The following is a 27,821-nucleotide window of genomic DNA, read 5'->3' on the forward strand; positions in this document are numbered from 1 at the left end:
TGATATTTTTACCTTATAGAAGGAACTGGAGGCAACATTAGAGTAATAAGAATAAAATGTTAAAGTGATATTTGAATACATAAGAATTCCTTAAAAATAGTTTGAGGTTTAATTTAGAACAACTGTATTTCCAGATATTACCTATTGAATCAATTTTGGAAACACCTATTAAACTGAAATAAAACTCACATCAGTAGAGGGTTACATATACAGTTAGTATATAAAAGAAGACTGATAATGAAGGGGAATTTAAATGAAAGATACAGTTTCTCTTCTGAAGAGCTACTTCTTAGAATTGATGCATCTTAGGTTAAAAACACAACTAAAATTTATAAATAAGGATTAAAAATTTGACTCTAAGTCAACAATTAAAAAAAAAAATCACCCTACACAACATCTATAAAAACATTACCTTCATTTTCAAAAAAGACACTAACAACCATGGCAGTGTACCGTTGAACAGATTCTATTCTCTTGATGAGAAAACACTAAAAATAGTAACAATTCTGGAGCGTCTTCTTGCATGATGCCAAAAAATAAAAAAATATCTATAAGTAAGGATGTCAATTTACCCTGCCTTGGAGATTCTGAATATGTTTTGACATGACAAAAAGTAGACATATACTGGAAGAACTAGTCCTTGAATTGATAGAAAATCTGTCACCAACAGAATAAATCAATTTCAGCATGCTAGTGACTTTAAGAAGACAGCTGAAAAGCCATCTTAAAAAAAAAAGAGTGATGGATGGAGGTTTGCATTGAAGAGTACACCCTGATTCTTTTAACAATATTTGTTTATTTTTAACTTTCTAAAGAAATTTGTCATTGGCAATCCCTTCAGTAGATATTTCTAGAGCCTACCAGCCTGTTAGAGTTCCTTATAGAGTGTGAAATATTTTTAATTATGCCACGTGGCTTTATGACTTGCAAATAATACTTAATCTGAGGTATGACTGGAATATACCCAATTAAAAAATATTATACAGCAACAAAGAACAAGTTTAACTTTACCACTCAATTCTAACAAATTGAAAAAAAAAATGTCTTCATGGTTTCTTCAATGTAAGCACTTCAAACTTCATAAAGGCTATGTATTATAACAATTTTGTTCCTGTATTATAAAGGCCAGGTCTTTAATATGAGCTTTTAATTCCTTTTTCTAACATTATATTATAAAATTTCAGGATATTAGCAGTTGGCCTCTTAAATTGGGAATCAAAATTCTGTGCTGTATAGGCCCAAATCAATAAATTCAATTGCACTTCGAACTATTCATTTATCTATTCATTCATTCAACAAATATTGATTGAATGCTGACCATGTGTCAAGTATTGTGACAGGTATTTAGTTAGGTACTGAACAAGTTGAGAAAGTCAAAAAGACAGATGAGGTCCCATCCCTCCTGGAGCAAACAATGAAGCATGAAAACACAATTTCCGATATAGTGTGATAATGCTACGAGAGAAATGCAGGCGACACTGTAGTATAGAGGAGAGAACTTAAGCCAGATCTAGTGGGGGGTGGAGTTGGTGGCTTACTTTGGATGCACCAGAGGAACGTATAACCAAACTGTCGCTGAAAGATTATACCAATGAAAGGCTGGGAATGCTGTGGGCAGAGGTGCTCTTTCTGTTCTTTTCCTCCAGGAAGAGAACATTTATAAAGGGATGGGAAGAGAGTAATAGTGTTGGGTTTGAGAAACTGAAGCGAATTTAGAAGTGCGTGGTGAGAGAGCAATTGGGGCAAATCATACAGAGGTTTTTAGGTTATATTAAAGAATCTGTACTTTATTCTGAGGCTGATAGGAAGCAATTGACAAGGGAGTAAGAAAATCATATTTGCATTTTGAAAAAAACACACATACCAGTTACAATTTGGGAAACAGGGTTTTAAAAAGCAGGACCAGAAACAGGAAAGCTGCAAAAACCCAGGTGAAAGAGGGTTGTAGCCTAGAGCATGAAAGTGGCAGTGGGGATGGTAAGAACTGGAGTGATTTTAGAGTAGTTGAAATAACCGATACTTATCAATCAGTTCATGTGAGTGTGTGGTGTTGGAGAAAGTGAGGTTCAAAGGAAGATACTAGGCAGAGGAAGGGTGATACGGAGGACTCTGGGGAGCACCAGCCAGGAGGACACAAGAAAACGAATAACGCACAGTGTCACACAAACCTAATAAAGGGAATGGTTTACAAAGGGGGAGATGTTTTAAGAGCATGAATAGGGTGTTGCTCATCCATGGGCCATCACTGTTTATTGTGCTGTGTGATGCTTCACAGGAGTATCACAAGTAAGTGTTTGTTAATTTAGCAAGTACTGGGTTCTGGGAGGGTAAACATTTCAAAATCAGAAAGTCATAGAATAGCAAAAGGAGAAAGTCACACATGATGATCCATAAAGCATGGTAGTTAATGAAAGAGTTCAATAAAGATCCAGGTCAGTAGGGTTCCAGATAGAATGCTAGGGGAAAGTAAAGAAAAAAGTGAGTATTTCTAACTGTGAGAATAGGGAAAATAGGGCCAAGTGAAGAAAACACTGTCTCTGCTTTCCTTCCATAACCTTGCTCTCTTATGAGAATGTAATCACATTACTCCATTGCTTAGCAACCACAGGGAAGGAGCTAATAAGTCATGATTCATGACTCTACGGGAACAATCTGCAGGTCAGTGGCATGATTTCAAGGTGGTTTAGATTCCTGCTGTGACGCTTTCAAACCAATATTGACTGGAAGCATTAGAATAGATGAGAGGTAAAATGCAAATGCTCTCATAATCAATCAAATTGATCTATACATAGTGTGATCTCCTGCAGTCTGCTGCATCAATCCAACGTAGCATCTACAAATCAGCGTTGGAGGAAAAACAGCACACAAGCAGGGCTTCATAGGAATTTTTGTTTTACCGATTTAGTTAAGCAGAAGAGGGAGGCACATTTAAATGAGTATGAAGCTAATGATTCCAACATTCACCTAACCAACAGGAAATCTTTTTAAAGAAGAGGTGCAGTGGGTGGCGAAACAGTTTTTGAAAATATTACCTGTAACCATTGCGACTGGTCATTGTGGCCGGAGGTCCAGGCATTCACTTTGCCCTGCTTGTCCAGCCGAGCTTTCCTGGGCTCCCAAGTGAACATGTCCATATTGAGAGTTCTGAAGATGCTGGAGGCAGTGATCTGATAGTCTTGTATGTGTCCTGATTTCATCCCCAGAGGCTCAGAACAGCCTGAAAGACAATGAGAAGGCTCCATGAGAAAAAGAATTTATCACCCTGCAAGTTTTCTGTCTTCATTTTGGATAGGCAAGAGAAGATTAAGCCTAATGCTATTCATTCCTCCAAAGACAGAGTATCTAAATTAAAAAAAAAAAGAAAGGCTATAATCAGAAATAAATCTGGAACAAAATCGAAAAACAAAATAGCCAATTCAGGTTATTTTGTCTGAATATATTTTGGAAAAATTGAAAACAAGACAGAATTCAAATTACTTTCTTGCGATAGATGATTTTGCAAAATGAAAACAATGCTGAAACACTCTCCCCTGTCTCATTAATGACAGCCTCATGACTATTCCCTAGTTTCAGCAGTTTCATCCTGTCTTTAAAAATGGAACATTTTCTCACAAAGTATATCTGGTTTTATTTGTTTCCATAATACTGCAAATGAAAATTCCTTCAGTACAAAGTCATTTTCACAAACTGCTCTAATGGTATATTCTAAACTGGACAACATTTTCTTTTCCAAGAAATGTCTGTTAACCTTTATCACTTATTCTTAGTGCACCAACATGGTTTCTTCTGGAAAGTGAGAAGCTAATATTTATTCAATGTATATACCATGTGCCTGGCATTGTGCAAGTGTAGGATTTAAAAGAACAGATAACAGAAGAAAGTAAGCTAATTCTAGCAAAAGCCATTACTGGACGAGCCTTTTTATACATCCTTATACTTTGGTCAGACTCAATAACTTCTAGTATTGGATATTTTGGGAAGATTCTCAAATCTGCCACATAGTTTTCAGGTTCGACATGGTGCAAAATTTGGGCTTGTCTGTCCTTGAAAAAGTGTGTGTGTGTGTACACATGAATTCCCAATTTTTAATTGCAATTGTGACAAAATTTCATCCACAAAGCCTGTAATAAAATCATGACTCTATGATCATATTAGCCAGTGGTTGAGTCTTCCATATGTAAAACTTACATTTTAGCCAAGGAACACACAAGGTTAAGTTTGATCATCAAAAAAGTCAAGATAAAAGAAAGACTTCTCCAATCAGTGCCATTGCCTCTAACTCTACTGGTCCCCCTGTGTGGACTTGTACCCATTGTTTAACCACATAGTACCTCAGTTTTTTCATCTTTAAAATAGTGATAATAATAGAAAGGACTTTAAGGAAGTGTTTTAAAAAATTAGTTAATAAAGTATTTAGAAACAGTGCCAGCATATAGCTGGATTTGCAGAAGAGATATAAGGGAAAAGGAAAGGTGGTTTGTTTGCTTTTTGCTTTTGTGATATAACACAGTATTTCAAAGATTGCATAGGAAAGGAATGTCTTTACTTTGGCCATTTCTGCTTAGTAATAGGATTCATTTCATACCCATTCTGTTGTCTAGTACTTAGCCCAGAGGAAGTGCTGACTAATTTGTTCAAAGAATGAATGAATGACTACTCTTCCCCTAATTATGGCCATGATCCATTTCATTCTAAACATCTTAAATCATCTCTCAGAGAATTTAGGGGACTTTCTTTTTAAGTATCTGGGAAAAGATTAACTGCTGATCTTCGAGCAGGCTGAGAGATCTTATAACAGTTTATTGAATACAATAAGGCAGCCTTGGGCTTTATAGTGTTGCACTGGATTGTGGGAAGTAGTTTGGTAAATTATATTTCTGTGTATGTCCAAGCGTAATAGCTAACCTCTTCAAATTTGCCTCACAAATTTTCCTTCTCATCCATGTGATTCATACATATAAATTAACTCTTTTACCAGCATGGACAGCCCCTGAACAAAATGAAATATTAACAATGAAATTGATTATTTTTATTGTTAAAAGCATCCATCGAGTGATATTATTCTCTGCATGCAAGTTCAAAATCAATTTGTGGGTTTGGGAGATGGGTATAGCTTCTTTCTGAGAACATAAAATCTGTAAAGTTTCAGGTGTAACCTCTTGTCAAACTTGAAAGTGAAATATATTTACACCTTAGGAGTATAACTGTGCCATGTACGAGAGACTGACCCTCATGAATCAAATGACTGAAAAATTGCGGAAAGTGATGTTAAGCAACTAAAAACCACAGGGGCTTGCAGTAAACCTCATCATCTGTGGCTTCTTCTTGATTGCTTTATGATGAATGACTCAGGGTTGACACCGGCCTGTGGTGATATAGCGACATGCAATATAAACACGGTACAGCAACGACTCTGCTGAGATTTACTGGTAGTCAATAAGCGGATTTGAATTACCAAAATAAGGAAAACATCCCCGTTAGGGTAATTAATAGTACTAAAGCCATATGTTGGCTGCTTCATAACAGACACCCATATATAATATGAAATGGGATTTCTTAAAACAGATTCACTCATCCAGCTAAATGTCTCTAATTCCTTTAAATGTAATGGGTTCATTTAAAGTTTGGTTGTTTTTTAATAGTAACTTTTATTTGCTTAAAAATAATTCCTTTCCTCAGAATCACAAATATACCTAAGAAAAGAAATTAATATAAAGTATACATTTTAACCAATATACAGCCTCTCGTAATGCATAAATAGTTATCAGTTGTCCTACTGCAGGGATGTGTGCTCTTGTTTTTTTTTTACCTTCACTCAAGGATACGTTTATTGATTTTAGAAAGAGAGGAAGGGGGTTGGGAAAGAGAGAAAAACATCAATGTGAGAGAGAAACATCGAACAGTTGCCTCCGTATGTGCCCTGACAGAGGACAGAGGCTGAAACCTAGGTAGGTGCCTTGCCCAGGATTGAACCTGCAGCCTTTTGGTGTATGGGACGGTACTCTAATCAGCTGAGTTACCCAGCGAGGGCATGTGTCCTACTATTTTTAACTAAATAGTAGTGTGATAAATAGTAAGTGTGACAAAAGTCTTTCATATTTAGAGGGTATTCTAAAATGTGTAGCATGAATTTTTATTTTTTAAAACACAGAACAAAATAATTTCAGGCTATAGTGGCAAAGATAGTTTCTAAAGGTTGATGCTAGAATTATAAGAACCATCACCAAAAAGCAACACAGTGAAATGCCTAGACAAGATTTTCTGCTTAGTTCAGAATCTAGCTATATTGAAATGGACCAGTGTGAGATCTATACATTAAGTCTTCATCCTTATATCTAATACTGATGCTCCTGGAAGACAAGATTATTTAACTCTGAGTCCTTTGATAGATTACCTTTGAGTTGGATAACAACTGTCTGTACAGTAAGCAGCATGGTAGATAAGAATGATTCAGGAGTGAATTTATAGTAGCAATCTCAGTATTGCAGTATTATTTCCTTGGGAGGAATTATAAATTTAGATGTTTCATTAAAAAAAAATTCCAAGCCAAGTTCTTACAGTAGATAGACAAAGATAAAAGCTTACTTTTCTATTCCTTTTAGCCTAAATGTAACTGCAATTTACAAAGTCAGGCAGATTCCAGTTTTTACTGAATTTTTGTGACAAAACATAAATCATAGTTACCACTAAAAACAACAAGACGTTTAAATAAACAAAAGTTTCCAGTAAGAATTTATTGTATGTACTTGCATTGACCAGTCAAAGAAATGCACTGTTCCTTCTACATTGGTTCTCTTCTGTAGCACGTTCCCTAGATATTCTGTAACAGGAATGAATATCTATGGGTGTTGAAAAACTGCGGGTTAGCAGTAGATTACATACAAATGTGTTGTTTTTTTCTTTAAAGAAAATACTAAAATAGATAATATGAGACTCACCTGATAGTTCACATCCAAGAAGTTCCATTCTCAAAGTACAGTGTCTTCGACAAACTTGGGGATAAAGTCTTACATACTGAGCTTTTATGGGGGGAGTGAAAGAGTTAGCATAAGGTGTGTTGTTATCAACATTTCCACGAAACACCTGTGTAAAGAGATAATATAGAGTATAATTGTTAATTGTAATAGCTCCTTCACCTATTTTTATATACTGATCTTATATCCTACCCTACATAATCTTTCCAAAACTGGATTAAATAATGTGGAAGTCTGGAGCATTTAGGAAGCACCTTGCCATCAGCCAAATACATAAAACCTATAATTAAAATACCAATTAATGTTACAAACCAATGTTGCCTATGGTATAATCTATGAGGGTATTGTCAATTTTAAGGCCAGTCTTTCGGAGCCAGGGGAATGCGTTTCTCTTTTTTTGAGAAATGGGCACTTTAAGTTTTTCAGCTTAATCTGGTCTGTCCACTTTGCTACTTAGTATTTATAGTTGTTTTTTTCTTTTCTTCAAGAACTAGTCTCTCCTAGTGCTTCCTGTTGACTCAGTCTCCCTGATGCTGTTATTAGACTTATGGTTAAAACACCATAAGGTCTGATTCCTAAGTTGACTCCTTTGCCAGTCAGTCCCAGATCATTAGATAAGAGACTGGTGGTTATATATATATATGTGTGTATATATATATATATATATATATATATACACACATACATACATCTCCAGGGAAAAACTATATTATAGCTCTTTAAAAATTAAGGGTTAAATATGTTATTTTTAATTCCTTTAAATCTCATTCTTATTTTACTTTTTATATAACCTGGTAACCAGATAACTTTATTTAAATTCATTTAAGAAGCTAATTTAAAGATCACTTATAATTTGTTGAAGTTTAGTCTAATGACTTGGTTTTAAATGAGATGAGCTGCAGTCATGATACTTTTAAAATTAAAAATTTTAAGAAAAAATAATAAAAAATTGAAAGGCAAAGGAGACATTAAATATTTATTTTCTCTAAAATATTTTAATCTATAGCCCTGACTGGGTAGTTCAGTTGGTTAAAAGTATCATCCCGATATGCCAAGGTTGTGGGGTTCAATATCCGGCCAGGGTACATACAAAAATCAACCAATGAATGTATAAATAAGTGGAACAACAAATTGATGTTTCTCTCTCTCATCAATCAATAAAAAAATACACTACTAAAATATTTTGTTCTACTAAATAACAAAATTTTTCTTCCAATATTAAATATATAAAGATATACGTATTTTCTATCACTTGGTGCTTTTCTTTTAAAATAATAATTTTTCTTTACAAACAATAATTTTGATCTGTAGTTATCTGATTATAAAGTGTTAATCTGTCAAAGCAATAAAATGAAATTGAAAACTGACTATTATTAAAACAACTGTCATGCACATATTGTTAACCTTGTAATAAAGTGTTTATAAGACCACCAATTAAGTTCAGAGAAAGACTTAAATGGTAGCAGGTGTATATTTATAACTTGGAAAATCTCCTTACCCCATTCAACCCACCAGCCTAATTTTAAAAAATCATAAATTGATTTTTAACAACATAAAGCTTCTGCTGAAGACTTCCTATTTATTTGGTAATCAAAGATCACTAATGGAATCTGATTTTTAAATTAAGTATGTTAAGTCATTCTTACCATGTCTTCATTGGTGCCTTTCACTTTGTACATTGCCCAAGTCTTTCCATCATTACTATAGGCAATTTTATAGGATTTTATATATTCTGGGCTTCCAATCCTCTTGGCTCCTTGGGTAATAACACCAGTAACTCTCATTTTTCTTTGTAAATTTATCTGAGGAAAGAGGATATTGAAGGGTTATCTCATTGCTTTCAGGATAACAATATTGACAATATCCTTTTGGGAATGGAACATTTTTATTTATCAGTATATATTTAAAATAATACAAAAAGATAATTGTCTTGTATGTTTTAAAGATGAATATTAATATATATCAAGTTCAGGTTCAAACTCTTTCTCTAATGGAATATATTTTTTTAAGTAAAGCAATATTTGTGAACAAACTTTGAAAAGGGCAATATGCCCCCAAAATATTAAGTATAGAAAACATTGGTTGGTTATGATATGAAAGTGAGACTTAGTAAACTGAAAAATGGGAATATCACCTTGTCAAAATAGCTTCAGTGACATTATAATGAAACTCTAAGGTCAACATAATTGTAAATATGTCTCAAATGCTTTAGGCTTCGACAAATTTCTACTTCAAATAAAACGTGAAAATCTCCCTGAGATCTTTGAGTACTAGAATAAGAACAGGAAAGGCAACGATATTGACAAAAACCAAAAACAAACAGAAGTATCTTCTGTTTCTGCGTCTTTATATCGTTGTCTCCACTATAGGATATAGAAGGTTTTTTCATCAAATACTTGCTTTCTCTTCATTTCATCACAGGGAGACCTTCTAACTGGTATTTTCTCTTCATATTTTTTCTCCATTCCAAATCACCTAACAATAGTTTGCTACAGAAGTAACAGCCCTCTAATAAAAATTTTAATATTCTTCTTATATTTCAATAGAGGGAGCTCCTTTTGGCACTTAATGTATAATATTAAATGCTAAAACATAAGAAAAGTATTCTCTTCATATATAGAAATATTAAAAATTGTTTCATTCTTTTAAAAATGCCTTTATGCTGTATGCAAAATGCTATACTTAATAGAAATTACTGTTTCAATGTTCTTGAAAAATTGTAAAGTTTCCTCTCCACCAATTACAAATCAGAAAAATTTAAATGTCTTAAACTATAGTATTAATAATGCAGACACCATTTTCCAGAGAAAACTAGACAATCTTTAGATTCATGCAAGTGATTAGGGCTTTTCACTTCCCAAGAAGACTCTGAGTGTTAACACTTGAAATGGTAGAAGATGTGCATGAAGAAAGGAGCCCTTCTGTAATCAGTTTTCTATCTATCCATCCTACCTACGTTTCTATCTACCTACCTTCCTACCTATGTATCTATATGTATACTACCTACCTATCTTTGTATAATATATTCAAAAAGTTAAATATCTAAGTATTGGAACTAAGAAAACAATCCTTAAATTTTCCCACCCCAAACACCGTGACTTATGAAAAGGCCTACAATGCTTCATGTCCTTGGATTTATAGATTTTAACTGTTATGGACAACCCTGAATCCTGCATGTCGGCAGCACCCTTTTAGGCTTTTGAAAGTCTGCCAACACAGCAAGGTCTACCTTCCTTTCCATTCTGTTTCCTGGTCTCATCTTCCTTCTGCGAATCGCCTCAGGTTCCTCCCCAGCTGGTGCTCACTCACTAAGCAATTCTCAGTCTTACTTATATATAAAAAAAACCCTGGAATTTTGATGAGTTACAGAACTAGGGCAAGGTAGTCCCCAGTCTCTGACTGGTGAGCAAACGCCCCTTTCACTCTTGCAATGTAGACCATATAAACAATATTTTTGCCTTTAAATTCTGGGTCTGTGGTCCCTGTTTTGCCAATAACACTAAGTGAGTTGATTCTGAGACCCAATTTTGCTTTACTCATTTCAATACTCAGACATCAAATTTACTTATGTAAATACATTTTATGTTCAAATATTATTTGGAGGCTCAAAAAAGAGAATATCTCCCATAAAAGTAAACTTTATTTATCACTCTTAACATTGATCTCTATTAGTTTTTTTTCAAGATTGATTTTAGAATTTTAATAGTGGGATTTGAAATAGATAACCTCTGAAAGGTACTTTATTTAAGTATATTGGGTAAATTACCACATGGCTATGGAAGAGCAATGTTCTTCCAGTATCTTACTTAGGGCATTTTTTTTTAATGAGACTGTTCACAATCTGAAATTTTCTAATATATACAACATAAACAGTGGATAGTTTGAATAATTTTCCTCCCATTTCAGAAGTCAAATTCCATATCTGACATTGCTGAACATTCCTTTTTCAATTATCTTTTATCTCCTTTCAGTTATCTTGTTTATTTCTCTTATGGATGGCCCAATTATCTCTGCTAGAGTCTTAGCTGATGAACCATAGACTAATTCTCTTTAGCTTAAATTACAGAAGCATAACAGTCAAAATATAAGAATTTTCAAAACTGATTTATAGGATACAGGTTCTGGAATTATTAACAGTTACTAGGTTTGGGGACTTTTGAGTTCATGCATCTAGTACTACTAAGCTTGAATAATAAATAATTCAATATAAAAGGGCTAAAATTTCATCATCATGGTCATACTCAAATTTAATACCAGAAATCTATATTGCTATGAGAAATTTAACTAAGCCACAGAAGAAGGCCATAGAATACTTTTGGAAGCATCTCCACCACAAGACCTGCTGCAAGTAATTCCCTTTTATCCCACTCCAACATTGTTTTATGATCTCTTGGTAAAACAACATTTGCTAAAAGGTCATCTGTTTTTATCCTGTTTATTTTGCTTTTATGAAACATCCCAGACACTATGTTAAAGTTGCAGCAATAAAACAGAATAAAAAATCAATAAATAAACCTCACTATGTAAGGAAATATTGTATATAAAATAAATTATATTCAAACCAGTAGGGAAAAGATAGAATATTCAATAACTGGATTGGAACAATTAGGTAGAAATATTAAATAAATATAGATCAATATTTATCTTTTTATCCCAGAGTAAATTTCAGGTAAATACTTAAATAAATAAATAAAAAGAAACCACAAAAGGACCAGAAAGAAAATTAGAATTAGAAATAATCTCAGAGGTGAAAATGATTTTCTAATCATGGCATTAGTTTTAAATATCATATTAAATTAAAAATTTCTTTAAAATAAAAAGCAAAAGAAAGCCAAAATACAAATAACAAACTGGGATTAATATTTTCCAAATCATATCATAAAAGTAATTGATTAATCAAAGAAATTAGATCTTAAATATTATTAATAGCTAAAACAACCCAACAGAAAAAAACAGATAAAGAATTTCATTAGTTGACATCAAAGAAAATATATATTGATCTTAAACATATGAAAAGATACTTAATCTTACTCATAATACAAATTAAGTTAAATCTACCCCCAAGATACAATAAGTCACCTTTCACATAATCAAAAAGCCCCCTCAAAATTGATTATACGATATTAGCAAAAGTATAAAGAAACAGGAAAGCTTGACAATTCTTGGTGGGAGTATAAATCAAACAATCTTTTATGAAGAACAATTTAGTGACATGAAAAAAAATGACAAATACACATTTTCTTAAGCTCAGCAGTTTCTTTCTAGAAGTGTAGCCTACAAGTATAACCACACACAGGCAAACTGGTGTAGATATGAAGTTGTTTCCCAGAGTACTCTCTATAATAGAACACAGTTTCAATAATTTACAATGCATATCAGTAGGGGTCTAAGTCATTTCATTATAGAAGAGTCCAGAAAATAAAATACTATTCAGTTGTTAAACAAAAGACAAGAATGAAGGGAGGGGGCGAGGGAGAAAGTGAGGAAAAGAGAGAACGAAAGAGAGACACAGAGATCTTGGCATAAGAATTTAAAAATTACTGCTTGTCAAGTTTTGGTGTGGTATCAAAGAAGTGATTCTACAATTGTCTAGAAATTATGTGGAAAGAGCACTGACTTTAGCAACAGAACAATGTGTGTTGCATATCTCTGTTTATACCACTGTAAAGGGCAAATAATACATCAATAATGAGGTGTTATTTATAATAGCAAAAGTAATGATAAAGTATCCAGAAATTATCCTAATAAACAATTCTTATGATCTTATGAGAATATTTTTAACTAAAAGACATAACAGCAGACAAGTATAATTTTAATGGCTAAGACAGCATGATAAGTTTGTTTCCTCAATTTTATTTGCAAATTATGTGCAGTTTTCATCAAAATCTAGAAGGATATATTATTCTGTATCTTAATAAATTTATTCTAAAAAATAAATCTATCCTTTTTTATTTTAAATTATACATTGAAAAATAAACTTTCATTAATAAGTAGCTAAAGGAATACTGGAAAGATATAAACAATGGGAGGAATTTTGCCATATATTAAGACTAGATGATCATTTTAATGGAAAATGTGGTACTAGCAGAGACAGGTAAATATCCATGTGGAATTGGAAGGGAGATCTAGGAAGAGTCTATATATTAATATATATTCATATGTGAGGCAGCATTACAAGTCAGTGAGGAAAGGGGAGATTATTTAGTAAATGGTGTTGGGAAAATTAGTTCTCCATATGGGGGGAAATTGATTCTCTATATGGAGAGAAATGAAGTTGGATTGGAATGTACCTAAGGCCAAATGTGAAAAGTCACACTATTCATCTAATAGAAAAAAATGTAGAAACATATTTTTGTGACATCAAACTTGAAGAAGCGATTGTTTTAAGAAGACTAGAAAAGCACAAATTGTGAAGGGAATTGGCTCCAAAAAAAATTAATTAAAGATTTCTATTTAGCCAAGTACATCACAGGTAAAAGTTAATAGACAGGTGACAGCCCTGGAGAAGATAAATGTAATGTCAAAAATTGACAGGGTCTTATTTAGTGCACTAGTTCTCAAACTTCATGTCTCAGGACCTCTTTAATAACAGTTATTAAAGGCTCCAAAGAGCAAATACACTCACACAAGGCACCGTGGCATGCATATATAAATATATATAAAATACATAATTAGAAATTAATACTGACACATTTTAGAAATGTTTATTATTTCATTAAGAACAAAAATATGCCCTGGCAGGTGTGGCTCAGTGCTTAGTGTTGGTCTGTGCACCAGAGGGTGGCGGGCATGTACCTAGGTTGCCGGCTCCCTCCCTCCCTTGTGGGCATGCACACAGGAGGCAGCCAATCAGTGTGTCTCTCTCATCTGTGTTTCTCTCTCTCTCACCCCCCCTCCCTTCCACTCTCTCAATGGAAAAAATATCCTCAGGTGAGGGTTAACAAAAAAATAATAATAATAAAAATATAACAATAATAAACCAATTACATTTTAGCATAAACATCACATTTTTATAAAAAACAATTCTTGTTTAAAACCAAAAATTTACCAAGGAGAGGTTGTTTTACATTTTTGAAAATCCCTTTATCTAGTTTAAGAGAAGACAAGTAGGCCCTCATATTTGCTTCTGCATTCAATCTATTGCAAAATATTTTTTTTGCTGAAGTATAGAAAGAAAACCCAGCTTCACATAATTGGAAAAGGAAAGAGTATTTTAATAACCTAGTCAGATAAATGTGCAAATTCTTCTTCAAAACTTGACAAGCGACAGTTTCTTAAATTTTAACTGCAGTGTGGAATCTGAGATTTACCAGTGAAATTTTCATATTCATTATGTTTAAATCCATTGATTTATCTTGCACTTTGTATAGATCTTTCACCCATGCATGGCTTTGTAACATTACTCATTGGTCATCTGAGAAATATAAGCTCATTGAGCTATGCAGATTCTCTAAATGATGACAGATTTTATGATATAATATCAAAAAGTCACATTCATTAATATGACCAACAATTTCATCAGAAAAAATATTTAAGTATTACAACTATAGAGAGCTCACACTCAAGGTTACATGTTTCCAAAATTCTAATTTTCGGATGAATTTTCAAATTTTATCACTAGTATAATTACTATCATCAATTTTCTGTAATACAGCAGTATTATTTTATTCATTTTTAAGAAAACATCTGCCATATATCCACCTATGAACAGTCAGTTTGTCAGTTGTTCTTTGAACTAAACATGATATTCAAAAAGGGAGAAGGGAGGTCAAGCAGTTAACTCACACAGTCTCCCAAGTGCTTTTCCTTGAGGTAATCATCACACTTCAGTATTCAGCAGAAGTGCTTTATGTGTAATTTCCATTTCCTCCTGCTGAATACCGAATATATAGCAAGGATTGACATTTAATAAAAATAATAATCATCAGTGCTTCATCAAGGACATTCTTAAATAAGCTGGGTTTTTTTTTTGTACTGTGTGTGTGTAATGGAAATGAACAAATGACTACTAGTACAATCTGGTGCAATAGTCTTCATTTCTGCTAAGATACCCACAGTTTTACTCACCTTTGTTTTGTGAGATCAGTGCAAATGTTAACACAATAAAAATGGCAAAGAAAGTAGTAGAATTATTATGGAAAGACTGTTGACCTGTGAACCTCCTGAATGGGTCTTTGGGTCTCCCTGCCTCCACAACAAATCTGTGAACTGCACATTCTGTTGACAACTACTGACTTGAAATATAACGGGGGTGGGGTGGGTGAAGTACACACACACACACACACACACACACACACACACAGCCCCCAAAGAAATAAAGAAACCAATAGAAAACAGAAAGACATTAAAAGGCAATTCAACAAAGGAAAGATCAATAACTAAACTTTTACTAATTATTAAATAAATGTAAATTAAATAAAAAGAAGTAAATTTACAGTCAAAATGACAAAACAAAAATATAAGATGATATCATTCCTCTGCTGATGGGGGGAATATAAACTGGCATAGTCACTTCAGCCTGTCAGTTGTTAGTAAAATGCATTCTATTTCTGGATATTTTTCCTTGGAATATTTTTGCATAATTGTTAAATGAGAAATGCACACACTTTTTTTTTTTAAATTTATTGATTTTAGAGAAAGAGAGGAAGGGACAGAGGGGGAAACATCAAGTTGTCGCTCCACTTAATTATGCATTCTCTATTTGCATCTCGTATGTGTTCTGACTAGGGATCGAACTCACAACCTTGGCATATCAGGACGATGCTTTAACCAACTGAGCACCCGGCCAAAGCCACACACATACAGGGTATCTCCCCAAAATGTATACACACATACTTTAGCAGCCAATGGCTCAATTTTAAAAATGAAATGTATTTTAAAAAACACTGCCTTTATAATTATTCAAAGTGTGTGTGTGCATTTTTCATTTTGGGGGGACGCACTATATTTATTGCAGGAAAGCACCATGAGTGAATATCCACAGAGGAATAGAGGTTTTAAAATATAAAACCTACATGTGTGTGCCGTTGCATAATACAGATAGGCACACTTTCTAAGAGTCAGAAGTGATGAACTGGATTTATACATAACTATCTAAAAACAAGAATGTGTGAAGAAAACAGAATGAAATATACACAATACCATTTATGTAAATTTAAAAACACACGTGTATAACATAGCATCATGCCCTTTCCATTAATTCACTTGTCTAAACCAACACAGGGAAGGTGAAATCAACTCTAGTAGTTTGGGTGTCTTTAGAAGGAAAGAGACATGGGAAGGAAGCAGGGAAGAGTAACAGGGCCCTGAAATAAGGAGGGTCATCCTCCAGCCAGTGCTGGCAAACGATATCCTAAATGGGGGAAGGGATCATTGGTCCTTCCCATTTACTCCTCTGTTTTCCAGGGAAATGACTTAAGCATGGCCATCTGATGTAGTAGTGCTGCTACATATGAAAGTATTTTCTGAGATTCATTCCCTACTATAAAATACAGTGCATAAGCATTTCAAACATACTTATATAGCAGCATAGTTAAAATTATTTATGGTTGTAATTTAGGCAAAAGATAGTATTAAACAAGCAATTAGCTTTAAGAGTAGCTCTATTAATAGCTAATTATTTTTCTCTACCTCAAGCTTGTTACCAGAAGTTGTGATATGCTTAAGTAGTGCATTCAGGGGTGAGTCTGACTGGTAGCTGGTATCACTATATAAATAAAACTTCCAAACATAAATGCAAAGAAACGCACTTTGCCAAAAGGAACTACTTCCTTATTATATTTAAATTAAAAACAATTATTTGGTTCTTTAAATTTTGTAATACTTAGAAAGTGGAAGAGGAAGAATCCGTTTTTTTAAGAAACTCTCGGAAGGATCTGCCAATTAAGATTATGAGAATACAAACTGGGGCATATTAAAAATTTTAAGAGTCTATTTGAGCAAAAATCTATTTGAATGAGGCATCACCAAATTAAAAGTGGTTAGGAATGCTCCAGCAACAGGAGCCAGGGGAAAGACTTCTATAGAGAAGAGGTGGAAGCAACAAGCAGGGAATTACTTGATTGGCTATAGCTTAAGTGGTTACATTATTTGGAAAAGACTAGTTGGCTGTTTGGGATTGTCCTTAGGTTTTTGTGTGTTTTTTAAAATATATCTTTATTGATATCAGAGAAAGGAAAGGAGAGAAAGAGAGGAGAGAGAAACATCAATGATGAGAGAGTCATTGATCGAGCCCACAACCCGGGCATGTGCTCTGATGGGAATCGAACCGCGATCGCCTGGATGCCAGGTTGACACAACCGCTGAGCCACACCCAGCCGGGCTGTCCTTAGGTTTTATTAACCTTGAGAGAGAACAAGCTTAGGTTTTGCTTTTGCTTAAGTAGGTTGCTAAGGCATTGAAGCAAGTTCAGTCTAACGGTTTCCTTGTTTAATTAATTTAACAAGATTAATTAGTAAGAAAAATAAATGCCTGATTCATAACTTATTCTTAAGAAAATCATGTTAAAATCTAACACTGGCTATTTCTTTCATAATTGTTGAGGAACAATTGCAAATATAGTGAGTTACTATATTTAAAAATGCAGGTTTGAAGATTAGATAGCATATTACATTAAAGTAATATATAAATATTATATATGTAGCACTTAAATAATAATGATAATCTGTAGCAATCATAAGCATGCCACTGTTTTCATAATTTGCACAAAACGGGTAATTTGTTTAAACTGACAACTAAATGTTAGTGAATGGAGACTTTCGATATACTAATTTTTCTCTTTTAATAATGAGGGTTATGGATTATTGTATAAATAATAAATATATCAGGTAAAATATCAAATAATAAAAGCACATGCTAGATAATACAAAACTGTCACAAATATTCCATCACTAGAATTGCTAAAAATATACCTTGAGGAATTTGCTGTTACTATATATTAGATGCACACATTCCTGCTCAAGCTAAAAGGAAAGCACATTATCTTAATGAAGGAACAATCAGGCTACAACCACTCATTTCAGGAAATGAGTATTTCACCTGAACATCAGAACCATCCTTCTAGTGAATTAAAACCAGTATGTTTAATAAAATTATTATAAAGGAAATGTGTAATTAGAGAAAATTAAAGCACCTAAAAAGTGTAAGGTGTCATTATTCATGGTACTTTTATCTTAACAGAGATTTTATATCCTAACATTCTACCTCTGGTGATGATGCCCAACACTTGCCTTCAATGAGCTTTTTTCCCTAACACCAAGGGTCTGGAAGTATGTGAGTGCAGATATTTGAAATTTCCAGATAAGGATTTTACAGTGACAGTACTTAAACCTTTAAATTTCTGAATGAGGTTTTTCTATCCACAGTATTGTTCATAATTAACCTTATTTAAATACGCTGTTACATGTCACAGTGAAGACAGTTCCCTAGAAGGGCTTGGGTTGTAGCTGGCAATACAAATAAGCCTCCGGCAAAACAAGTAGGTAAGCATCTGTTTCATGTGATATGAGCAATCACTTGAGCTTCCCGGGCAGTTCTAAGTAGCTGGATTGTAAAGATGTCACTTAGGAGTTAAAAAAATAAACCAAAAAAAATAAAAACAGGAACATTATCACCCAAAACTTCTACTTAAAAGTGACAGGGAACAGGAGCTCCCCAGTTCTTTTACATTACCTAATTAATACAAAGTATTTTGTCAAATGCATCTTTTCACATTTTCTGTAGAGACCTGGATGGTGGGAAGGTGTCTAAGGAAAAAGGCCTTTGAGGTACCTCAGAATAAAAGAAGTAACTCAGACCAACTGTGCATAGCTCATAGTGTTGATATGGCCTAGTTGCTGTAATAGAATTTCTCTTAAGCAGCCTTCATTTCACTATCAACCTTATCAACGAACATGCTTCCTCCTCGCTGCTGAACACGCCCGCTGCTCTGTACACCCTGGCACTCGGGGCTCTTCTCTGTGAGGCGCACTCTCCTCGCTTTTGCCAAATGAACTGCACACTAACCGTGAGTCAGCTATGCTTGTTCCCCAACCTGTTTTTCTCAAGTTGTGTTTGTTATTTTAATCATGTAATCTAATGGAAGATAATTTCTGAAATGTGACTGGGAAAGGAAAGTGTTTTTTGCCTACAAAACCATACAAAAAGCTTTGAAAAACCCCAAAAAAGCAAATTGCTGAAAACAATCGATAATATTGAGGAAAATGATTGATATCTAGATCCTATGCTTGGATAAGTTCATCGGAATGTTTAAGCCAAGAAATAAAAGCTGAAGCAGCAATAATGCTTTATGGGTGTGGTTCATCCAAGAAACTTGAAACATAATTTAAATGCTTTCTTCCTTTTTTTAACCAGTTTTTCTTAACTAACTCGTTCGGAAGCTCCAAATAAGAGGGTTTCTAAACTGTCCTCCACTCTTCTGAATGCTGGTTAGCCTGTGACATGTGTTCAGTTAACTGTCTTCTTTGAAAACAGATGGGAATAAACGAAATACTTAATCGCTCTTGACTCCTTGCACCTGGTAAAATGTCCAGTCCAAGGGAAGCACCTCACTGGGTAAGCAGCATGTAAGAGAAGCAGCACACCAGGCGGGCGGACTCGGTTATCCGGGGCCTGGCTGCCCTGTTTCCTCTGCACTCCCACATTTCTGAAGGGCTTTCACTCCCTTGCACTCACCCGCCCTTTACTGGTACTTGAAGTGATTTGAGCTTCTTCATGTTTCAATATTGTAGCTTCACATTCAGGAGTAACCTAAACTGTGGGTATGCTGTTTAAACGCTTCAACTTGTATATTAAGTTAAATGGAAATGTATCTATTTTATTTTTATTTTTATTTTTTAATATATTGCCCCCGACTGGGGATTGAGCCCACAACCTGGGTATGTGCCCCGACTAGGAATCTAACCATGATCTCCTGGATCCTAGGTTGATGCTCAACCACTGAGCCACGCCGGCCGGGCGGAAAAGCATCCATTAAGGTAGTCTAAAAGCTTCAGACTATGCTGTTATGGTCCGAGGAATAGGTTTTAATCCATATATTCTGAATTTTAGATTTTTCTTGTGTTTTTCCCTGGTTACTTTATACAACTAGGGCAAGAATTAAAGCAGTCATTGCTTGTAAGAAGCCTGGCGATCTGAAAACGTCCAGTAAAAAGGTGGAAGGAAGAAGGAAGGGATGAAGAGAGGAGGGGAGAAGGCAGGGGAGAGGGAGGGAGGGAAGGCAGAGAGGAGGGGGGAGCAGCAAGGAGAAAAACGGAGAACCTGTGAACAGAGAGGTGATGGGAAATAAGAGGAACAAAAAGAGAAAATGATGCCAGTACAGGAAATGTTACCCCCATCAGGGCGCGAAATGTTAGCCCCAACTAAAATGCATTAGAAATAATAAGGTTTCTTTACTAACCTATATTTCTCAAAGAAGCCTGACATGCTACCTAAAGAAAGAAAAAAATCCTTGATGCACAGGCACAGGGCAGCGGGTGTGTCATGAAGGGTGGAGGCTGTGGGCCAGGGACCCCGACTCCCTCAAAATCCTACAGGCGGCCAGTGTGGACAACAAGGACTCTGTGGGCAACAGAAAGGCAAGTATCGAAAGAATCATCACAAACCGGTGCTACAGAAAGAAAAAAGAAAGAAATAAAGAAAGAAGGATGTGGAAGGGAGGGAGGGAGGGGGAGGGGAAGGGGGGAGGGAGGAGAGAGAAAGAAATAAAGAAGGGAAGGAAACAGAATAAGCAGTGTTGAAAAATATTAAGTTTTATCAATTAAAACATTTTAAAGACAGATGTGAGGAGAGGTGCGTTACTCCTAGTAGCTGGCCCGGGAGCTAGGAGGAGGGATTTCACTTTAGGCTCCACCTGAATGCTCTCCTCTGCTCCAATCATCACACTGAGTGGACTTCAAAGTGTAACTGAGGATAGTGCCGAGTGCATCAGAAAAAGAAAATCGGGATATCCAACCACTTTAACGGAACTTCCCTGATGCGTGTATCTCTACGCAGGACAATAAAGAGTTAGCTGGATGAGGCGAATGCATTTTGCCCCTGTGGTCTCTAATCTTTCTGTATTATTTATAGCATGCAAATAACAACAGAGCAGTTTCATGTTTTGCTGTGAGAACACTCTATACCTTTCCATGTATGAGGACATTATTGAGAGTGGCAGCGAGTGTCCTGAAATTTTAAACGCTGACAGGGGATCAATTAAACATCAAGACGGAAACAAATACCACATAATAGAAACTGAAAAGGTACTTCTGGGAAGCAGAATTGTGTGATACTCTGTTTTTATGGACTGAAGAAAAAAGAAGTCTGCAAAGCAAACATATGCTCTAGCACTAAAGGTGGCATATTTTCTAGGATATTATTCCTAGCACTGTGCAATATGAATGAATTAATCAAAAAGAGAAATAAGAGGGCTAAATAGAAGGAGCTGAAATCTCTGGGGCACAGATGCAATAGCTATTACCAAGTAATAACTTAGCTTTCTATATTCCTTGTGTACTTCTGGCTTTATTTTAATCTAAGTAAGTATAATCTTACATCTGTGTTTCAAAAGTAAAATTACATAAATATACTGTAGAAATGAAATTGCATTGTCAAATTGGAATATATCAGCATATGCTCTGAAAAATAACAAAACACATCTACATTTTATGACTTTTTGGAGAACTTAACTTCATGATTCACAAATTTTGCATAAATAGATAAACTAAACAGTACTTGGTTATTTGTCCTCATTATTAAATTGCTACTCTAGACCTAAAAGTAGCTGCTAGAAATGCTATTAACTGGGCTAACCAGATTATTTAATTTCAGGCATGTTGAAACTGTTTCTCAATTTGACTCCAAAATCAGATACACACTAGAGAAAATTTCATAGTCTCTTAAAATGCTACCTGAGCCGGCTGGGCGTGGCTCAGCGGTTGAGCGTCGACCTAGGATCCAGGCGATCAGGGTTCGATTCCTGGTCAGGGCACATGCCCGGGTTGTGGGCTCGATCCCCAGTCAGGGGTGTGCAGGAGGCAGCCGATCAATGATGACTCTCTCATCATTGATGTTTCTATCTCTTTCTCTCCCTCTCCCTTCCTCTCTGAAATCAATAAAGATATATTTAAAAAATAAATAAAAATGCGACCTGATACAAATGATTCATTGCAATCTATACTGAAGTCTCCCTAGAAAACTAAGTGATATATTTTAATCCTTCCACCTTATACATTTCTATAGTAAGGATTAATTTGTAATTTGCATTGTGCTTTTATGGAAATGATGGGTACTACACTTAAATATTTACTTATTTTTTAATAAAATATGGAAGGTAAAATTTCCTAAGCTGGTTTAGCACTTTGGATACCTTTACAAGCAAATAAGTCCTGAAAACTGAAGTCAGAGTTTTTTCACAACAAACTAACATTTGGGACTAAACTTAAGGAGTTTGGGACCTTGAGAAACAATGAGAGACAAGAGCCTAAAGTAGGGAGTGCTGTACTGAATGTCTTTAGGGTGTGCAGACAGTCTCCTTTCTAGGTGCTGCTCGGCCATAAGGAGCACTGAGTAGAAAGAATGACAGAAGTTCTCTTTTTCCCAGGATGGGGGTTGATCACTGTACTTAAGAGCAAGATGTTTGTTTTCTGAAAACCTAGGCTGGTAACCTGGTTGTGCGACTGTCCTTCCTAACATGGCCTTGGGCAAGTTCCTTAGCCTTTGTAAACCAGAATTTCTTCATCCACACAACGGTAATGAGAAGCTATCTAACTCCCAGGGCGGTCTGAGTGTTAAAGGTGATGTTGCCTAGCATCTTTAGACATTCAGTGAAGGTTTGCTCCCATTACCATTCTTTCTAAGGAAGAGAGACGTTTTAGTTTTCATTTATAAATATAGAAAAATAACAAGAAAATCCAAAATGAGTCTTTAATTCACACTGATTAGGCATGTTAGTTCTATTTCTTTTTGTCTTCTTTTTTTTAAACCTTACCCAAGTATATGTTTTTACTGATTTTTTAGGGAGAAAGAAAGAGAGGGAGAGAGAATCATCGATCTGTTGCCTCCCCTATGTGCCCTCACCAAGGATCAAATCCACAACCTAGGTATATGCCCTTGTTACCACTGTAACCAGCTAGTTAATATTAATCATAGGAAGGAAGCAAAGGGGAGGCCGGACATTGTAAGCGTGGTCACCTGGACAGCTTCACCAGGAAGCTGCAACTCTATGCCCCAGGGGAACCACTGGTCCATTCCCTGAGATCACTGGGGAAAGAGATCAAACAAAGGGGAAGATGGGCACATGTGCAGTGAAGTAGGGGTGATGTAGGGGAGGTGCATGCTTGTCAGTCTAGCCTGGGGAAGAAAGATCATTAGCTAGAGCGAGTGGGGCCACTGCAAGCACACTAAATCCGGAAGGATTCATTGGTTAAGCTCCTAGTTAAAATTCCCAAACAAAGAGTTTTCTCTCTCTTGTTCCTCTTGCTGTGCTCCTGCTTCCTTGCACTCCCTGGTTCTGTGACCTGAGCTAGTCCACCATGTGGCCCTAGAAGTTGCCATGGGAGCCCTACACTCAATGGACTGCAGCTGGGAACATAAACTAAGCTAGTCAGATGCTGGACTTGAACGGACTTTAATATGGAGCTAAATCTCTGGGCAGTGGCTTTGATTCTAACACCGCTAAACACAAAATGGGACTTTTTCCATGGGGGGATGGAGGGAGATGGGGCCTCTCTCTGAAATCAATAAAGACAAATTTAAAAATTTTTAAATTAATTAATGAATTCATTAACTTGGATGGAGCTGGGGGTCCCTTTGGAAAATGTTTTTGGGTTTTTTTCTATGCCTGGGGAAGCAGAAGGGAACAGAAAGTCCCACGCGACTAGAACTCACAGCATAAATTCTCTGCTCTCCCCACAATACATGGTTATGGGCTCAAAGTTCATTGAATTAAATCAAACAGCTTTTTCCCCTCTCAAATGTTCACATAAGATAATTTAAAATGTTTTATTTATTTAAATAAGCTCCACATGGGCATAGAAAACTTGCCTATTGCCCAAATAGCTCTCTGCAATAGTAGCTGCTTAATAAATACTAGTTCCTCTGTGGCAGATTTGAAACTAAGAAAAACATTCTAAAAAATATTAGATAATACGCTCTTATTTCAACGTTTATGTACATTTTCCATCTCTGGGTTAATGCTTCTAAGAAAAGGAGAGCTAAGATCCACTGGCAATATTAAAATGTCTTATTTGTTTTTTCTTCTTCAAGATAATCGTATTTAAGTTTAAGAGCTTCTTGAAAGCTGCCTTTATGTAAAAATACTGGTTTAGGTTGAATTCCTGCTAGGAAAACTGAGATAGAAGAAAAAAAAAAATGCATTTACTTCTGAAATTCAGCACTCTATCTTTTAACAGAGCTAATGATAGTAGCAAGCAAAGGAGACCTCAGTTTAACATAATTTTTTTAAATCTGAGAAATAAAAATATAGCCTATGTATCATGAACTCAAAAAAGAAATACTTCAAAGCTATTGCAGCATTAAATATATAATAGAAGACAGAATGTGAGAGTCCATTTTGTGGGAAAAAAAAGACCTTTATCATTTTTTTTCAAGAACCAAAATCAGAACAAAATAAACCAATCTACACTAAGTACAACAATGTTAGGCTGAAACAGCTACTATTTTAATTAAATATAGCAATTCTGGGGAAAGTAGCAGCAATCGCAGCAATAACAACATTGAAAACAGATACATTGAGCCCTGGCCAGGTAGCTCAGTTGGCTAGAATATCACCCTGATATGCCAAGGTTGCCTGTTTGATCCCAGGTCAGGGCACATACAAGAATCAACCACTGAATGCATAAATAAGTGGAACAACAAATCGATGTTTCTCCCTTTCTCCCTCCCTCCCTCACTTCCTCTCTCTCTTTGAAATCAATTTAAAAAGTATGTGGAGAAAATGAAACCAACATATGGTACAAAAATAAAATGTCCTGATATAGGTGTTAATATAGAGAGGACTTGTTCAGAAGTTTGAAGTTCAATTCTTTTCTTCCTAAGGGTTCTGTACAATGGTTCTTCTAGGTGAATTACTGCCTTATAAACTAATTTGATGGACATGAAAGAAAAAGAAACACTCACCATTATGGGAAGATACTCTATTTTGGAGTTCCCATCTGGCCCCTAAATATCTATTTCAGCTCTAAGTGGACACCCCCTTACCTCCCATTCCACTGGGTGTGGCCTTGTGGCTCACAAATGGCTAATGGCAGGCATATAGGTGTCACATGGCGGTGGAACCCACCTAATCCATTTCCACTCTCTATGCAGAGCAGCAAACTCACTCTTCCAGTTTTATGCTGGACACTGTTATTAAGATTTTCTCCAAGTAAATCAAACATTAAAACCCCAAATAAATTCATCATTTTCCAGGCAACTCCCTTCCTTGATTTAGATATTTCTGCTAATGGAACCAAAACCATGCTCAAGCTCAAAACCCTGGAATTTAATTTTTCTTATTTCTTTCCTGCTCCGCTAACACACAATTAAATCAGTTGTCAATGCTTCACCCTGAAGCACTCTTGCAATTTTATTTTCTATTTTGATTTCAACAGCTGCCGTTCTATTTCAGGCCCTCCTCTGGGCAGTTAGTAATAAATGCCTCTGAACTGGTGTGCCTGCTCCTAGACTCACTTCTGCTTTCAGCTTAATATTCATTCAATGACATTTTACTAAATGCCTTGTAAGCACTGGGCATTGTGTAGGGTACCTACATACATACCACTGACATGTCATCTTCTTACACTCTAGTTCTGAGAGTGTCAGTACCCCGCTGAAGACCTTCAATAACCATGAAATACCACTTTTGTCTAGCACTGGTGTATTTCATATTCTGATGTCTCCTTATACCTGCAGGCTTTTACCCTCCTATTCCCCCTACATATACCCAACTTTTCAGTAGAGTAAGACCAGTCCTTCATGTACCTTGAGTTCCCTCCATCTCCCTGTGACCTCCTCTAGTCTAGTTCCTTTGTCAGGAAAAATTTTCTAAATGTTATCCATAAAAATGGTGAATATGCTAAATTCACCTGTAATAATTAAAATGTAAATGGCTTTTTGATGTTTTCATTATATTAAAGTTAAATAGAAAATAAGTATTTTTTCCTTAAAGATTCCTAAGACCTGGCTGAGAATTTAACAATAAAACTTTTAAAGCCTGGTCTCATAAGGATGTGGATATTTTTACAACCTTTTTACTATTTAATCATGACGGTTATTGAAGGCCTCATGTTATAGGCAAAAATCCTTTGAAAATAATTAAGCATTACTACATGCAGTTTGTGGAGGAATGGGGATCCCACTTAAAGCAGACACCAATATAGGCAGATTCATAATAGTATGCCACCAAAGCAGCTGAAGTAGTGAGGTCTTGGATTTGTGAATACTTGATGCCTTCCATTACTTTAAAATGTTTCACACTGGTATCTCCTTTGGAAGAGTGGTATACTCTTCTCCAATATCTTAATTTATTTAATTAAGTTGCTTCTAATAAAATATTAAGTATATCTCTCTTGCTAGACTGAGATCCCCATCAGGGTAACGATGACTACTTTTTTAGCCCCAGCAATATCGAAACCCACCTGGGGTGACTGCTCATTATGTAGTCCCTAGGCCCCAACTCTGACCTACTAACTCAGAAACTCTAAGGATGGTCACCACATTTAAAAAGGTCTCCAGGTAATTTTTTTGAGTTTGAGAACCACTGTCTCAGGCTAGTGGTGAACTGCCTGCTTATGGGCAAATATAAATTTTATAAGATACAGCAGTCACTTTATAAAGCCTTTTGAAAATCTTAGACTTCACCATACCAACTACCAGTATCCCCTAATGTACAAGGTAACTTCCAAGAGCTATCAAAGAATGGACAGAGGCACAGATGATGAGGAGTCGGCCTCTTGCACAATTTGCCGGCATTTAAATTTCAACTGTACAACTTACTAATATACTGTACTGCATTTGGACAACTTATCTTTCCACTCGTTGACTTCCCCATCTGAATAATTAGAGTAATAACAATACCAATTACATGGAATTATGGAATTAATACATGTAAAGCAGTTGAAATAGCACATAGTGTTAGCTGTTAGATTGTCTTAACGCTAATACATAGCACTATGGACAATAAGGCTGACTCACTTGTTACATAGGTATATGTGAATATAGTAACTTTTACTAACTACATTCAGTTAATTTTAAATAATAACACACTCTCCCAAATGGAAAGGGTTTCAAATTAATTACTGTCTTCAGAAAATAAAGCTTTCAGAATCAGACCAGGTGGCTTGGTAGTCTGTGACATTTTCAACACAAGGAGGTTTTCACAGAGGCATCTGGGCAGAACAAGTTCGTTCAGTGTCTACAGTGGAAATAAGGGATTCCTTCAGCCCAGTCCAAACAGTAATCCCACTAGTTCCCAGAAGATCAACATGAAGAGACAATCAAACCTTTAGCTCAGATTCATTTTTCCCCGCTGCGTCTCCGCACTTCTCACCTCCAGGCACTCAGGACAGGCGGTCTATAGACCCTCTCTGCCTTGCAGGAGCTACTCCTGCAGTCCTATATTACGATGAATTGTTGCATTGGCAGCAGGAGCTGACTAATTCATTTCTCTGTGGGCTGGTCTCATAAGCAGGTTTAATACCTTTGATTGAAGCTAAATTCACAGTCACAAGAATACTGAAGAGTGCATGTATCATAGAAAAAATGTTACTATTAGAAACTCTGAAAAATAAGAAATCAGTGTGCTAGCTCCTTTAGTCCTAAGTGCCAGATATTGGAATATATAGCCCGGAGGCTGCATAGAGGGGCATG

The 27,821-nt window shown here is 35.5% G+C and overlaps 1 protein-coding gene across 1 annotated transcript in view; it reads right to left on the bottom strand.

Moving 5' to 3' along the window:
* The window catches only part of EDIL3 (EGF like and discoidin domains 3), a 357,017-nt gene that overhangs the window by 91,045 nt on the left and 238,151 nt on the right, over positions 1-27,821 (bottom strand). The window contains exons 7-9 of the mRNA XM_016210330.2: positions 8,621-8,776; positions 6,939-7,083; positions 3,033-3,217 (exon numbers count right to left, since the gene is read on the bottom strand). Coding sequence (XP_016065816.1) covers positions 3,033-3,217; positions 6,939-7,083; positions 8,621-8,776 — 486 coding nt within the window. The remainder of the gene's footprint in view (positions 1-3,032; positions 3,218-6,938; positions 7,084-8,620; positions 8,777-27,821) is intronic.

This window comes from Miniopterus natalensis, chromosome 3 (genome assembly GCF_054644295.1).
Source record: "Miniopterus natalensis isolate mMinNat1 chromosome 3, mMinNat1.hap1, whole genome shotgun sequence".
NCBI classification, from domain to species: Eukaryota; Metazoa; Chordata; class Mammalia; order Chiroptera; family Miniopteridae; genus Miniopterus; species Miniopterus natalensis.